Source organism: Jaculus jaculus, chromosome 8 (assembly GCF_020740685.1).
Source record: "Jaculus jaculus isolate mJacJac1 chromosome 8, mJacJac1.mat.Y.cur, whole genome shotgun sequence".
NCBI classification, from domain to species: domain Eukaryota; kingdom Metazoa; phylum Chordata; class Mammalia; order Rodentia; family Dipodidae; genus Jaculus; species Jaculus jaculus.
In genome coordinates this window covers 10277668-10294637 of record NC_059109.1, presented here as the reverse complement: position 1 = coordinate 10294637, position 16970 = coordinate 10277668, and the positions used below count along the sequence as shown (strand labels likewise).

Here is a 16970-nt window from a genome sequence, read left to right as displayed (position 1 = left end):
CCTGTCCGTCCGTCCGTCCGTTCATCCATCCATTGGACCTTATGAAATCTCTGCTTCTCTGAGAAAATCCAGGTAAATGTAAGACACAGTCGCCCCAAGGGTCTCCCGGCGGTGTGCAGAGATGGCACTGGGGAGCGCACTGGTGATTCAGGCTTCAGACGATGTCTCCCCGGGAATCACCACCACTTTTTTTGTTCCTTTGGGTCCATTTCCCCATTTCTGTTAGGTTTTTTCCCCCCTCCTTCCTTCCTTTCTTCCTTTCTCTCTTTCTTTTTAATTTTTTGGTTTTTTGAGGTAGGGCTTCACTCAAGCCCAGGCTGACCTGGAATTTGCCATGTAGTCTCCGGGTGGCTTTGAACTCATGGCGATCCTCCTATCTCTGCCTCCCGAGTGCTGGGATTAAAGGCATGCGCTGCACCCAGCTGCGTTTCTTTCTTTTTTATTTGCAAGGAGAGAGAGAATGGATGTGCCAGAATCTCTAGCTGCTGTACACAAACTGCATCTGGTTTTACTTGGGTATTGGGGAATTGAACCCAGGTCTTTAGGCGTTGCAGGCAAGCACCTTAACCACTGAACCATCTCCCCAGCTCTAATTCTTCTTCTTTCTTTCTTTCTTTTTTTTTTTTTTTTAAAGAAACATAGAAGAGGCAGGGCAGGTAGAGAGAAGGACACAGATTTATTTATTTGAGGCTCAGAGAGCGAGAGAGAGTATGGGCGGATACATGTGCCACCATGTGCATCTGGCTTATGTGGGACCTGGAGAATCGAACCTGGGTCCTTAGACTTCACAGGCATGCAATTTAACTGCTAAGCCATCTCTCCAGCCCCCTATTTCTTTTTTTTTAAAAAAATATTTAATTAATTTGAGATAGAGTAAGAGGCAGACATATATAGAGAGAATTGCATGCCGGGTCCTCTAGCTACTGCTACTGCAAAGGAACTCCTCTCTCCTTTCCTCCCTCAAATAAATAAATAATAAGAAAAAAAAAATTTAAAGGGAAAAATAAGTGGGCTTGAACTTACGTATGAACAGGTGATTATATTTCTGCCATCGTGGAAGCTTTGAGGTCTTAATTTAATAGTGAGGCTGACTAGCAGGCCAGGGGGCTGGCGTTTTGAAGCAGGAGCCGGCGTGCTGGGATTAGCAGGGTTTAAGGACGCGCAGAGCGTTGCGCGGGTGTGCGCCGGTGCTCTGTGTGGTGAGCCTGCTTTATTGTTGCCCAAGCCAGAGCCCCGTCCTCGCCCCTCGTGCGCCTGCTCCACATCGCTGAGCTCCCAGAAGTAGCACTTCCGCGCTACCCTTATGCAGGAGATGAGAGTTCATGCCCAGGTCAGTCTTTGAAACGCCTTCTATGCTTTCTGTGAAAGAAGGCCCTTTTATATTTTTGCCACACAGCGCATTCTCTCAGAGCATAAGTGTTTGTGCGCATTCCCCACTGGAGACTGGCCTGAGACGGATTTTGTTGGACTGTAGTTAAGTATTCAGCGTGCATACCCCCAACGGGGACTGAGCCGAGGCGAATTTTGCCTCTAATTCAACCGCGTTTTATGATATGATGGGTTTACTTTGAACATATCAATAGGAGGACTTTTACTATCTTTGCCCTGTGCTGCTATTAAATAATGTTAAAGTCCCCCCAAAAGTAGAATATATTAGAGGAAAACCTGTTAATTTGTTTTGAAAAGGTAGTGCCTTTTTTTTTTTTTTTTTCCGATTGTTTGTTCTTTGTTTTCCGAGGTAGGGTCTCACTGTAGCCCAGGATGACCTGGAATTAACTACGTAGTCTCAGGGTGGCCTCGAACTCATGGCAATCATTCTACCTCTGCCTCCCAAGTGCTGGGATTAAAGGCGTGCCCGGCTTACTTGTGTTGTTTTTAATATTAACGTATTCTCATTGTCTGAAAGTACCCTGTGTGTGTGTGTGTGTGTATGTGTGTGTAGGTGCTGCTGTGGTGCCCTGGAGAACATCCATGTCCCCTTCTGGCATTCGCCCTCCTGTTCTTCCTGGAGATGGGGTCTCTGCCTGATTCCAGAGCTTGTCCTTCACGATTCTCTGTTCTCCGCTCCCCACAGGACTGGGTTTACAGGGGTGTGCCGTTCCTAGCTGTTCATGTGGGTTCTGGAGATTTGAACTTGGGAAGTCTCATGTCCCCTCAGGGCCTTATGCTTTTACCCGCTCTCTCTTCTCTCTTTTCTTTTCTCTGACCTTCCCTCTGTCCCCTCCTCCTTCAGGGAGCTTGGCTGGGTGTTGAGAGAATGACTTTACTGATCGTTAAGCTGAAATAATGTTAGGAGCTGACCATGAGGGAAGGGAGGATTTCTCGAGAGCTGGGCAGTTAGTCCATGAATTCATTTCCAAGGAGAATCTTCGGGAGTGGCCCCTGGGAAGCAGCACACACATTGACTTGAAGCCATGGCTGATGTGAAATGTCGTGCTGACGTAGATTGACAGTCTCTGTGGAACTGCCATTTGGTAATATGCTGAAGAGTTGAAGAGGTCTGCACTTTGCCACTCAAAAGTTTACAAAGGATGGGCTTGGAGAGATGGCTTAGCGGTTAAGGCGCTTGCCTGGGAAGCCAAAGGACCCTGCTTTGATTCCCCAGGACCCATGTAAGCCAGATGCACAAGGGGGCGCATGTGTCTGAAGTTCATCTGCAGTGGCTGGAGGCCCTGGCGCACCCATTCTCTGTCCTCTCTCTCTTTCTCTCTGCTAGCAAATAAATAAAAAATAAAGTTATTTTTTTTTAAGTTTGTGTTGAGTAATCTCCTGTGATCTTGATGGGCTTTCCTTTGTAGGTAACTTGATTTTTCTAACTGCTTTCAATGTTTTTTCTTTGGTTGGTGTGTTTGCTAGATTGATTATAATATGGCGAGAGAGGTTCTTTCCAGGTTTTGTCTGCCTGGTGTTCTAAAGGATTCCTGTATATGCATTGGCACCTCTTTCCCAATTTGGGGGAAGTATTCTTCTATGATTTTGTTGAAGACGCCTTCTATGCCTTTGGAGTAAAATTCTTCTCTTTTTACTATACCCTGAATTCTTATGTTTGATCTTTTCATAGTGTCCCAAATATCTTGAAATTCCTATTCATACTTTCCTGTTAGTTTGTCTCTTTGTTGGGCTTTCTTAGATCTGCCACCTGGTCTTCTAGTTTAGATATTCTGTCCTCTCCTTCATCCATTCTACTGGTGAAATTTTCTACAGAGTTTTTTATTTCATTAACTGTGTTCTTCATTGCTAGTAATTCTGACTAGTTTTTCTTTATTAGTTCTATTTCCTTATTTATGCCTTGTATTGACCTCTGTATTTCATTAAATTGGTGTCCTGTCCTGTATCTCCTTTGATTCCTTTGATTTCATCTTTCATTCCTTTGATTTCTTCTTTGACTTCTTTGAGCATATTTATAATCATTCTTTTGAAATCTTTCTCAGGCATTTCCTCTAACTCATTCTCACTAGAGGTCATTTCTGATGTTCTGATGCATTAATACTTTTTGGTGGATTTATGTTGTCTTGATTTTTGGTGTTTCTTGTGTTATAATGTAAATATTTTTACATCTTGGATTAATTTTTTTTTAAATTTATTTATTTGAGAGCGACAGACACAGAGAGAAAGACAAATAGAGGGAGAGAGAGAGAATGGGCGCGCCAGGGCTTCCAGCCACTGCAAACGAACTCCAGACGCGTGCACCCCCTTATGCATCTGGCTAACGTGGGACCTGGGGAACCAAGCCTCGAACCGGGGTCCTTAGGCTTCACAGGCAAGCGCTTAACCGCTAAGCCATCTCTCCAGCCCTTGGATTAATTTAATGCTTGGATTTTCTAGTTTAGCTGCAGTATTATTAGATGTATCAATCAATCTGATGTTATATATCTTCAGGGTAGGAGCTTAAGGTGCTAGGTGTGGCTTTCAAGACTCTCAGAGTATCTACAAAAGTGACCCTAGGTAATGGGTTTACCTGCTATGAGAGTATTCAAGTAGGCTGAGTGGAACAAAATACAGATAGAGTCTAAAATTTATCTAAACAATGTACACATTCAATGAAAAACAGCACAGAGTATTTATGCAAGAGTAGGTATTCTGACAACCAGATCCTCTAACTGCCTCTTAGGGTGTGTGGTGCCCACCCATACTCTTAATCCTGACAACTGGGAGATTAAGATTTCTGGTCTGTTGAGGGTTCCAAGTCAGCTTGTGACCAAGTGAGACCCTTCCCTAATGTATAACAGAAGAGGAAATAAAATCACTATAAGTCAAGAAGCAACAAATAATAAGCCCAAAATATAGCTTATTTAGGAATGGCAAATCTGTGCTCAGTGGTTAAAGGTACCTGCTTGCTTGCAAAGCCTGACAGCCTAAGTTCAGTTTCTCAGTACCCACATAAAGCCACATGCAAATGATACATGCATCTAGAGTTCCTTTGCAACAGCAAAAGGCCCTGGCACACCTACATTATGCCGTCCCTCCCTATCATCAAATGTATTTTTTTAAAAACTGATAAGTGCTTCATGTATGACATTAGGTAAATGGATGACTTCAATAATGCACTGGGACAGTTCATATGGGAAAAGTTACATGTATAAAAATTTGATGGGTTAAAGACATGAGGAAAACCCCACCTTAAGTATTTTGTAAGAACATGGGAAATTTTTATCCAGCAAGGAGTTGACTAGCAGTGCAAAAACCATTAAAAAGTTGACGTAGCTGAATAAAACTTCAGTATAACAAAAGACTATTTAAAAGGCAGGCTGTGACTTGTGAGGTACTAAGAGTGAATTTTTGAGTAACAGACAAAGGAAATCCCTAGATTTCATAAAGGATTAAGAGTAGGAAAAGATATGAGGTAAAACTTCGAGATCAACTAACATGAAAGTGCCTTTGTTAATAAGAAATGTTATCTGTACCATAAAGTACCAGTTTATAGATAGCACTGAGAATCCAAAAATGAGAACATTATCACCTTAGTCAAGTTGAAATTACATTATTGTTTACAACAGTTCAGTATCTTTTTTTTTTAACAAAATTAACAGTCCTCATGATTCTCTTTAGAAATTCAGGGAACACTTGAAATTTGTAGATTCTTGTATAAGTCAGTGGCTGAATTGTTTTCTAAAAGCTGCAAAGTAATACTGATTTTTTAAATATAAAATAAAATCGGCTGTGAGAAAAAAAAAAAAAGAATGGCAAATCTGTGTATGTTGAGCCATCCTTGCATCCCTGGAATAAAGCCAACCTGGTTGTGGTGTTAAATAAAAAAGAATGGCAAATCTGACCATCCATCAGATTTAACCTATAATTTATCCTGATATGGAAGGTGCAATTAGCACTTCCGGTTCAGGGGTATATACCAGGTTTATTAGGCGGGTACTAACCTGATGTAATAATCCCAGTTACCTTTTGGGATGGTTTTGGTCTCAGGTTATGCTGAGCTCCTGTTTGGGTCCCTCTTTGGTGCACTGTGAGTTCAAGTAGGCTGGCTGGGTTGCTGGATCGCTGCTGTGTTTGCTGGTGCTGGATGCTGTGAGCTCCCTTCCGCTGGTCTCTGGTGCTTGCTGGTGCTTGCACTGGCGGTGGGGGAGGGGAGGCTGTTGATGGTGGCTCTGGTTCTCTCGCTGGTCCACGTGATCCGCTCCTCGTTGTTCACTACGGTTCTCCCTTCACGTTTCTTGAGTTTGCGAAGAGCTCCAGTGTGAGTGGAAAATCCCCTCACCTGGCTTTTCCTGCAGCTCAAGCCCAGCCTGGCAGCTGTGGCCCCGCAGACCTGGCAGGAGGCCTGCCTGTGTGGGTTCTGGCTGCTCCGGATCTCTCCTACTTCTCTTCTGCCGTTTTAATTTCTTAATACACCTCACTTTTTAGTAAAGGTGTATATTTTGCTGGGTTTTTTTTTTTTTTTTTTGGCTTTTTCTCCCCTAGGCTGCTTTGGCTTGGTTCCTACGTCACCATTTTAACCGAAAGTCTAAAGTTATTTTTTAAGGGGGCGGTGCTAGAGAGATGGCTTAGCAATTAAGGCATTTGCCTGCAAAGCCAAAGGACCCAGGTTCAATTCCCCAGGAGCATGCCCAGATCATTACATGGGTTTGGGGATCAAACTCAGACCACCTCAGGCTGTCATGCTTGCATGTCAAGCAGTCTCACCCATGAACCATTTCCCCATTCTCTGGTTTATTTGTTTTTTTTGGGCAACATCTCATACAGCCTAGGCTGGCCTTGAACCTGTGAGCCTCCTGCCTCTACCCTCCAAGTGTTGGGCTTCCGGCAGCCACCACCACACCTGCCTATGTATATCACCATGGCAGAGATGAAGTTGGTTGCAGAGCGAGCATCAAGTGCCTCGGGTAGTCTACAGGCAGAGCAAGCTTGTCTCCGTCGCTCTCTGTGTCTCTAGGTAGAAGACACTTGAGATACTGGAGTGAGAGGCAGGCAGCGCAGTGGCAGGGGGCAGGGGGCAGGGGGACGGGGGGGGGGGGGACACAGACCCTGTTCTTGGTCTGCCTGTGATAAGGGAAGTTGGTATTTGGTGTAGAGCAAAGCATTGTATTCACTTTCTGTCAGATGACAAGTGTCAAAACAGCTGTCATTTTCCTGCATGCTGGCAGAAATGGACTCTTCCATGGGGAGCTAGTGCTGTAAGCTGGTCTGCTACCTGACCAGTCCTCACTCCGGGGAAACGGGAAGGAGAGGCAAAGAAAACGCCTGCAAACTCACCCCCTCCCCACTTAGCCCATGGCTTCTGACCTTCACTACACCTTCCCCTTCTCAGTGAGCCTCTTGACTTTTAGTTTTAGGTATGTTTGGTTTTTTTTCTTTTAATCTTTATTTATTTGTTTATTTTTGGTTTTTCAATGTAGTATCACTGTAACCCAGGCTCACCTGGAGTTTACTGTATAGTCTCACAGTGATCCTCCTACCTCTGCCTCCAGAGTGCTGGGATTACATGGTGTGGTGGTTTGATTCAGGTGTCCCCCATAAACTTAGGTGTTCTAAATGCTAGGTTCCCAGTTGATGGATATTTGGGAATTAATGCCTCCTGGAGGGAGTGTATTGTTGGGGGTCGGCTTATGGGCTTTAAAGCCAGTTTCCCCTTGCCAGTGTTTGGCACACCCTCCTGTTGCTGTGGTCCATCTTATGTTGGCCAGGGGGTGATGTCCACCCTCTGCTCATGCCAGCATTTTCCCCTGCCATTGTGGAGCTTCCCCTCGAGCCTGTAAGCCAAAATAAATCTCTTTTTTCCCAGAAGCTACTCTTGGTTGGGTGATTTCTACCAGCAATGCGAACCGGACTGCAACACATGGGTACTGGGGAATTGAACTAAATTGGCCTGGAGAGATGGCTTAGCGGTTAAGCGCTTGGCTGTGAAGCCTAAGAACCTGGGTTTGAGGCTTGATTCTCCAGGACCCACGTTAGCCAGATGCACAAGGGGAGTTCGTTTGCAATGGCTGGAGGCCCTGGTGTGCCCATTCTCTCTCTCTCTGCCTCTTTCTCTCTCTAAATACAGGCTATAGAGATGCCTTAGCAGTTAAGGTGCATGCCTGCAAAGCCCAAGGACCCAGGCTCACTTCCCCAGAACGCACTTAAATCCAGATGCACAAGGTGGTGCATGCATCTGGAGTTGGTTTGCAGTGGCTGGAGGTCCTGGTGTGCTTTCTCATTCTCTCTCTCTCTCTGCCTTGTTCTCTCAAATAAATTAATAAAATGTTAATAAAAGTTAAATTCATTTTAACACTTATTTCTAAAAGCTGTCTTCACTGTGTTTCTTCAAGGAGTCTGCATGTCTTGTGCACATGCAACTCAGAGTACATTTAGCAAGTGGAAGGGTTAAAATGCCCAGCGCGTCGCATATGGCAGTGAGCGGAATCACAGATGTTGATGATACCCGTAATTAGTATTCTTTTATGTAAATGAAGGCTGCCAGTGTGTTACCATAGCGTCTTCTCTCTCTGAAGCTGGAATTTGTGCCACTGGTCTCACCAAGAGCAAGCAGGATTATTCCACGGTCCTTAGTTAAGAACTGAGGGAAATAATCAATAGAGAGGAAATAGAGATCTCCTTATAGTAGAGTCCATATATTTTTTTCCTGTCTTTTTTTTGTTGAAATTTTACTCCTGGTGCTGCAGAAAAGTGTTGCTTGAAAATGAAAGGAATACAATTGAAAGACATGTTCAAGCTATAGTTTTTTTTTTCTTTTTAAAATTTATTTGAGAGGGAGAAAGAAGCAGATAAATGGGTGTGCCAGGGCCTCTACCCCCTCCCAAGGAACTACAGACAATTGTGCCACCTTATGCTTCTGGCTTATGTGGGTTCAGGGTAAACAAATTCGGGTCCTTTGGCTTTGCAGGCAAGAGCCTTAACCACTAAGCCACCGCTCCAGCCCTCAAGCTATAGGTTTTTTGAAAGGTAATGATTTTGAGTACCCACATAAAGCCACATGCACAAAGTGACCCATGCATCTGGAGTTGGCTTGCAGTGGCTAGAGGCCCTGGGGTGCTCCCCCTCCACCTCTCTCTTTGTGCAGATAAGTAAATAAAATGTTTTAAAATCAAGACTTGCAAAAAAAAAAAAAGATAATGATTATAGTGATATAAAGATAAAGATTATGATGGCCCTTGTCTCTTGGAGGCTTTTAGAAATGATGTGATAGCTGGGCATGGTGGCGCACACCTTTGATCCCAGCACTCAGGAGGCAGGAAGATGGCCATGAGTTTAAGGCCACCCTAAGACTACATAGTGAATTCTAGGCCAGTCTAGGCTAGAGTGAGACCCTACCTCAAAAAAAAAAAAAAAAAAAAGAAAGAAAGAAAGAAAAAGAAAAAGAAAAAGAAAAAAATGATGTGATAAATCTAGAAATTTCTTATGAGAGCAAAACTAAAGATCTCATTATCTTTACATTTGCTACTTAGAGACATCTATAGTGGAATACTGAATCTGATTATTAGGTCTAATTGATAACTTTGGGGCTTTTTCCTTTCCTCTCCTTCCATCCCATAGTGGATGGGGACTAAAACCAGGGTCCTGCTCAGCCATACAAACAGGCCTTGATTGAATTAAAAAAATAAAATAAAAGTATAGGGTTGGGAGTGGTGGCTTACATAATCCTAGCATTTATAATGCCGAGGCAGGAGAATCAACATGAGTTCAAAACCAGCCTGAGATAAGAAAAGATGCACAAAGGGGCATATGATCTGGAGTTCATTTGTAGTGGTTAGAGGCCCTGACCTACCCTTTCTCTCTCTCTATCTGCCTTTCTCTCTCTCTCAAATAAATAAATAATTTTTTAAAATTGTGGTAGTTAAAAAATAAAATCTAATTATTTTTTGTTTGTTTGTTTGTTTTTTTTCCCTTATTTAATGGGTGTGCCAGGGCCTTCAGCTGCTGCAAACAAATTCCAGACACATGTGCCACCTTATGCATCTTGCCCACGTGGGTCCTGAGGAATTGAACCTGGGTTTTTTGGCTTTGCAGGCAGATGCCTTAACCACTAAGCCATCCCTCCAGCCACTTCCTCCCCCGCCCCTTTTTTTGAGGTACTGTCTCACTGTATCTTAGGCTGACCTGGAACTCACTCTGTGGGCCCAGGCTGGCCTCAAATTCACAGTGATCCTCCTACCTCTGTCTCCCAAGTGCTGGGATTAAAGGCATGAGCCTCCATACCTGGCTAAAATCTACCATTTTGTTGAGGTCTCCCCACCCCCATGCAGATCAATCCATTGCATTTTTAAACAAATCTATTTATTTATTATTTATGAATGACAGAGAGAGAGAGAAATAGGCAGGTCGAGAGAGAGAGAATATGGGTGTGCCAGGGCCTCCAGCCATTGCAAACGAACCCTGGATGCATGCACCACCTTGTGCACCTGGCTTACATGGGTCCTGGGGAATTGAACCTGGGTCCTTTGGCTTTACAGGCAAGTACTTTAACCACTAAGCCATCTTTCTAGCCCTAATCCATTATATTTAATGGTTGATCTACTTAGTAATCTAGAACCATTCAGGCATATCCTGTTGTTTCCCAGTCACACTCCCAGTTTATCTGTGTTGGGTATTGGGTGTCTGTCACACTGGATAATGTACATATTCGGTGGAGAATGAGAATTCTCGTGACCTTTGAGGCTACGATGAGAAGGTGTCGATGTCAGAAACACATGAGGTGGAATCCATCTTTCTGTTGGCAGACATTCAGCCTGCTCTGCAGTGGAGCAGTCAGTGTGTATGCGGTAAGTTGGACACATTCTTTCTGGAGCTACGCTGAGGTGTTCCTTCTATCCTGTGCCGTATGTGTTAAGGTACCTTGTTTCTTTTGGGTCACTTTTGGAAGATTTGCATTTCATGTCACATGGGTTTTTCTCTTGAGAAGCTCTCTGCCTAGCTGAGGTCACTGGTGACGTGTGGCCTGTTTTCCTCAGTGCCGCCACGTGGCAGGGTAGCGAGTCACCAGGACAGGAGGGCTGGCCTGATCAGCCGGCTTATCAGTGGAGTTAGGGTGACCTCTCCAGAGCACCCTTTCCACTTGATAGGTCTCCGCAGAGGGGACACGGAGGACTCTTTTTTTTTTTTTCTTTCTTGAGGTTTAGACACCTCTAGTTCAGGCTGATCTGGAATTCACTATGTTGTCTCAGGGTGGCTTCAAACTCATGGTGAACTCCCTCTGTCTCTGGAGTGCTGGGATTAAAGGTGTACACCACCATGCCTGGCTGGATTTTTTTTTTTTTTTTCCTTTTGGTTTTTCAAGGTAGGGTCTCACTGTAGCCAATGCTGACCTATGTAGTCTCAGGGTGGCCTTGAACTCACAGCGTTGTTTCTTTGGCCTCTGCCTCTCAAGTGCTGGGATTACAGGTGTGTGCTACCACACCTAGCTCAAAAATAATGTTCTCTCTTTGATTTCTGTGGGTTCTTCATCCTACTTTGTTGGATTTGATAAATGGTTCTAGGTTTTAATATTCAGAGGACTCATCCTCAGTGCCATTTCAAATGGAGATTTGGGTCCTCTTTAGAGTCTGATTCAGGGGTTGGAGAGATGGTTCACTAGCTAAAAGCAAGCACTTGCTTGTAAAGTCAGGCAGCCCACGTTCAAGTTCTGATACCCTTCGCAGTGCCAGGAAGCCCTAATTTAAAATTATTTATATATATATATATATATTTAGAAAGATGCAGATAGAGAGAGAGAGAATGGGTGTAACAGGGCTTCTTGCTACTGTAAACAAACTCCAGACGCATGTGTCACCTTGTGCATCTGACTTTATGTGGGTACTGGGGAGTTGAACCCAGATCCCTAGGCTTTGCAGGCAAGCGCCTTAACCACTGAGCCATCTCTCCAGCCTCAGTTTTTTTTGTTTTGTTTTTTCAAGGTAGAGTCAAACTCTATCCTAGGCTGACCTGGAATTCACTATGTAATCTCAGGGTGGCCTTGAAGTCTGTCTCCTGACTCCTGAGTGCTGGGATTAAAGGTGTGTGCCACCACACCCGGCAAGCCCGATTTTTTTTTAATATATTTTTTGTTCAATTTTTATTTATTTGAGAGTGACAGACAGAGAGAAAGACAGATAGAGGGGGAGAGAGAGAATGGGCAAGCCAGGGCTTCCAGCCACTGCAAACGAACTCCGGACGCATGCGCCCCCTTGTGCATCTGGCTAACGTGGGACCTGGGGAACCGAGCCTTGAACCGGGGTCCTTAGGCTTCACAGGCAAGCGCTTAACCGCTAAGCCATCTCTCCAGCCCGCAAGCCCGGTTTTTGTTGATTGATTTTTGTTTTTATTTTTTCGATGTAGGGTGTCACTGTTGCCCAGGCTGGCATGGAACTTAGTGTGACCCTATCTCTGCCTCCAGAGTGCTTGAATTAAAGGTGTGTGCAACCATGCTCGGCTTCAGACTTTTTAAAACATTTTATTTATTTATTTGAGAGAGACAGAAAAAACGCAGAGAGTGAATGAGTGTACCAGGGTTTCCAGCCACTTCAAACGAACTCCAGATGCATGTGCCACCTTGTGCATCTGGCTTTATGTAGTTACTGGGGAAATGCCCTGGGTCCTTTGACTTTGCAGGCAAGCACCTTAACCGCTAAGCCATCTCACCCACCTCTGATAATATATATATATATTTTTTCGAGGTAGGGTCTTACTCTAGCCTCCGGTGACCTGAAATTCACTGTGTAGTCTCAGGCTTGCATTGAACTCACCACAAGCCTCCTACCTCTGCTGCTGGTAGAACAGGCAGACCCCTTGCCTGTCTTATATTTTCTTAAAGGAAACAAAAATGCTTTGTGTGTTACTACTGCTTTAAAGTCTTTGGGGCCAGGTGTGGTGGCCCATGCCTTTAAATCCCAGTATTTGGGAGGCAAAGGTAGGATGATCACCATGAGTTAAGAGGCCACCCTGAGATTACACAGTGAAGTCCCAGTTAGCCTGGACTAGAGGGAGACCCCACCTGGGGAGAAAAAAGTCTTTTGATGACATCAACTAGCTAATGTGTTGCTTTTTTTCTGTCTCCATGTGATTGGGTTAAACATTGTCATTCTGGAAGACACTCCGTCTTTTGTCAGAAATATGATTTATCTAATCTAATTCTTTTTTGGGGGGTGTTCAAGGTAGGGCCGCACTCTAGCCCAGGCTGACTTGGAATTCACTGTGTAGCCTCAGGTTGACTTCGGACTCAGGGAGATCCTCCTACCTCTACCCCAGTGCTGGGATTAAAGGCGTGCACCACGCCCCCCGCTGAGTTATCTAATTCTTTATCCTTCCGATAAAGGTGAAAGATTTCCCACTCTTTTTCACAAGATCTAAATGTCTCCTTCAAAAAGACACAAATAAAGTGTTACTTTAATTGCATTTCAAGATCTACGTCCCTGGGTATCTTCAAATCGTTACTTTGTAGTGGACTGTCCTATCTTTATCTTATCTCTACGCCTGCTGTAATCGACTTGAGATTGTTTTATTTTGTTTTTTGAAGTAAGAGTCTCCCCTGCTGGTGTGTGAAACACCATAAAGTTTCAATTTCTAAAGGAATTTGATTTTTTTATATTTTATTTTTATTTATGAAAGGGGGAAAGATAGAATGGGCGCATCAGGGCCTCTAGCTGTTGTAAACAAACTGCAGACGCATGCACCACCTAGTGGTCTGGCTTTATGTCGGTACTGGGGAATCGAACTTGGGTATTTAGGCTTTGCAGGCTAGGTCTTTAACGGCTTCGCCATCTCTCCAGCCCCCCAAAGGGACTTGGAAAGGAACCAATTTTGAACTAAAAACTAATGAATCTTGAGCCGAAATGCCAATGACATCCCCTTTTCCTAGGGAACATTTTGTTGAAATTGTCTTGTGTTTGTGTTTCCTCTCTCGGGGGCTTCGGCGTGCCAGGTTAGGAGCGGGGCGACTGCGCTGAGACATGGAGAGATGCAAACATGCGGGGCGCTTACGGCTCGCCCAGGACCACTCCATCCTGAACCCGCAGAAGTGGTGCTGTCGCGAGTGCGCCACCACCGAGTCGGTGTGGGCCTGCCTCAAGTGCTCACACGTGGCCTGCGGCCGCTACATGGACGACCACGCCCTGAAACACTTCCAAGACACCGGACACCCGCTGGCCATGGAGGTGCGCGAGCTCTACGTGTTCTGCTACCTGTGCCAGGACTACGTGCTCAACGACAACCCGGAGGGGGACCTGAAGCTGCTGAGAAGCTCGCTCCTGGCGGTCCGGGGCCAGAAGCAGGACCCGCCCGTGCGGCGCGGGCGGACGTTGCGGTCCTCGGCGTCCGGGGAGGACGTGGCGCCGCCGCAGCGCGCCCGCACACCCCAGGCGGCGCCGCAGATGCTCGCCGCGCTGCGCTACCGCCGCCAGCGCCTGCTGGCCAAGGCGCTGCGCCTGTGGTTCGCCCGGAGCTCGCGGGGCCGGGCGAGGCTGGAGCAGCAGCGCCGCGAGGAGGCGCTCGAGCGCAAGAAGGAGGCGGCGCGGCTGCGGCGGCGCGAGGTGAAGCGGCGGCTGCTGCAGGAGCTGGCCAGCGCGCCCCCGCGCAAGAGCGCGCGCCTGCTGCTGCACGCGCCCGCGCACGCGCCCGGCCCCGCCTCGGCCGCGCGCCCCGCGCTCGCTACCTCCCGCCGCGCGCCCGCCGCCCCGCTCAAGGCGCGCCGCCTGCCGGCCGTGGCCCCGGGCGTCACGGGCCTGCGCAACCTGGGCAACACCTGCTACATGAACTCCATCCTCCAGGTGCTCAGCCACCTGCAGAAGTTCCGGGAATGCTTCCTGAACCTGGACCCGTCGGCCTCCGAGCACCTGTTCCCGCAGGCCACCAACGGCAAGGCTCCGCTGTCGGGCCGGCCGGCCGCGGCGTGCGAGCCCCGGGGCCTCTGCTGGAACAGCGGCACGCCCATCAGCCGGAGCCTGGAGCTCATCCAGAACAAGGAGCCCGGCTCAAAGCACATTTCCCTCTGCCACGAGCTGCACACCCTCTTCCGAGTCATGTGGTCCGGGAAGTGGGCGCTGGTGTCGCCCTTCGCCATGCTTCACTCGGTGTGGAGCCTGATCCCCGCCTTCCGCGGCTACGACCAGCAGGACGCGCAGGAGTTTCTCTGCGAGCTTCTGCACAAAGTGCAGCAGGAACTCGAGTCCGAGGGCTCCACGCGCCGGATCCTCATCCCGTTCTCCCAGAGGAGGCTCACCAAGCAGGTCTTGAAGGTGGTGAACACCATATTTCACGGGCAGCTGCTCAGTCAGGTGGGTGTGCATCCCCCGTACCCTGACTGCCCGACGTGAGGAGGGAGGTTTGGGCTGGATCCCAGCCTGGGCTAATTAGGATAGACGACATCTGCTGTGCCTGCGCGCATTCGGGTGGCCGCTGTGAACTTGTCTGCTCTATCTGCCCAGATTTCACGTTCACTGCACTTTCAGTGAGCACACTTAATAATGATACGGACAATACAATATTGGCTTACCCATTGCTGGCAGCCCATCCTTTAATTACTTTTACGAAACTGGACAGTTTGCCTAGAATCCTCATTTCATAGTACTTTGAAAGAGCCTTGTTTTTCAGCTTATAAGGAAGGGAGGTGGTTGGGAATATGCCAGCGGTTCAAGCAAGTCTCCTTCCTGTGTCCCACTTTTTTTTTTTTTTTTTTTTTTGAGGCTTGGTCTAGTGTAGCCAAGCTGGCCTCAGATTCATTATATAGCTGAGCTTCCCATCCTCCTGCCTCCACCTCGAATTGCCTGTGGCTTCCTGCATCTTTAGCCAGAAGAGACCTAAGCAAAGATTCCTAGGCAGGGCCTTTTGAGAATATGCAGAAAGAGAATTTTTATAGATTTTTTTTTTCGAGGTAGGGTCTCTCCATGCAGCCGACTTGCCCTGCCCTCCTCTCTTTCACTTTATTTTATTTATTTGCTTTGCTTTTTCAAGGTAGGGTCTCGCTCTAGCCCAGGCTAACCTGGTCTCGAACTCACAGTAATCCTCCTCCCTCTGCCTCTTAAGCGATGGGATTAAAGTTGTGAGCCACCACGCCCAGCCAGATTTTCTTTAAAAGGGTAGACAACATGAAGAGACTAGAGTAAAAACAGCACCTCACCACAGGCGTTCGGTTGTGAAAGACCGAGTACTGTGAGGAGGCAGTTTATAGAGGCTGCTTGTGGAGGGCTGCGGGAGTGCATCTGGAAGGTGATGGTGAGAGAGGAAGTCCACTCACAGCGCGTTGAGCTTGCAGACAACAGAGCAGGGTAAAGGGACTGCAAGAAAGGAGGACAGGCAAGGCAGGGCTGCACACACCTGTCGTGGTGCCAGTGTTCAAGGCTAAGGCAGGAGGCTCCGGAGCTCAAGGCCAGCTTAGGCTCCTTAGCGCCAGGCCAGCTGAGAATGTATAAAGAGACCCTGTCTTTAAAAAAAAAAAAAAAAAAAGTGCTAAAGAAAGGGCTCAGCTGTTAAAAGGTGCTTGCAAAGCCTGATGGCTCCACTGAAGTTAAACGCACACAGTGTGGACGCATGTGGAGTTCGTTTGCAGTGGCAAGAGGCCCTGATGAGTCCATTCCTTCTTTCTCTCATTCTCTGTTTCTCTACTTGCATCTCAACAAATAACTTTCTTTTTAAGTGAAAGAGGGAGCCAAGTGTGGTGGCGCACGCTGTTAATCGGGAAGGCAGAGGTAGGAGGATTGCTGAGTTCGAGGCCACCCTGAAACTACAAAGTGAATTCCAGGTCAGCCTGAACTACAGTGAGACCCTACCTTGAAAAACCAAAGTAAATAAATAAAATAAAGTGAAAGAAGGGAGGGCAGGGCAAGTTGGCTGCATAGGAAGGAGGAATTTGAGAGTGAGAGAAGCAGACAGTGACCTCCCTGCCAATTTTCGTTTAGACTGGGATGCTTCCAGGGTAACATGCAGTTGGTACTAAGGCAGCATTCAGTGGGGGGGGAAGAAAACGGCTCTGAGGTTTTCCAGTTACATAACTAGCAAGCATCACATAGTTAGACATGCATACCAGATGTAATATGCTCCAATTCTTTCAATTAAAGCTTCCTATTAACTTTTTGGGGGGAGAAGTAGTTGGTAAACTTGCGTGTTTTGTATGAAGCCAGTGAAATTATGTGGGGCAAGCATGGGAAATACATAATCTGCAAACCAGTCTTTCCTTCTAGGTCACATGTATATCATGCAATTATAAATCCAATACCATTGAGCCCTTTTGGGATCTGTCCCTGGAATTCCCTGAACGCTACCACTGCATAGAAAAGGGGTTTGTCCCCTTGAACCAGACTGAGTGCCTGCTCACGGAGATGCTGGCCAAGTTCACCGAGACAGAAGCCCTGGAAGGGCGAATCTACGCTTGTGACCAGTGTAACAGTGAGTGCCACGCGGAGGCCTGCGGGGTGGTGGGGCCTAAGTTGTGACTGCAGTGCCAACTTAGATGGAGAGCTGGGGGTGGGGGGCAGGCTGTGACTACAAGGCCAACTTCAGGCGCTTCTTTCACTCCTTTAGTCAGAAGTGACACTGAAGGGCTGCAGAGATGG

The 16970-nt window shown here is 46.8% G+C and overlaps 1 protein-coding gene across 6 annotated transcripts in view; it reads left to right on the top strand.

Annotated features, from left to right (window-relative positions):
• Window positions 1-16970, top strand: part of Usp49 (ubiquitin specific peptidase 49) — a 66658-nt gene that overhangs the window by 35515 nt on the left and 14173 nt on the right. For all 6 annotated transcript variants that reach the window (XM_045156074.1, XM_045156075.1, XM_045156076.1 and 3 more), the window contains 2 exons: window positions 13346-14696; window positions 16599-16803. In XM_045156074.1, the coding sequence (XP_045012009.1) occupies window positions 13374-14696; window positions 16599-16803 (1528 nt within the window). In that variant the 5' untranslated portion in view covers window positions 13346-13373. The remainder of the gene's footprint in view (window positions 1-13345; window positions 14697-16598; window positions 16804-16970) is intronic.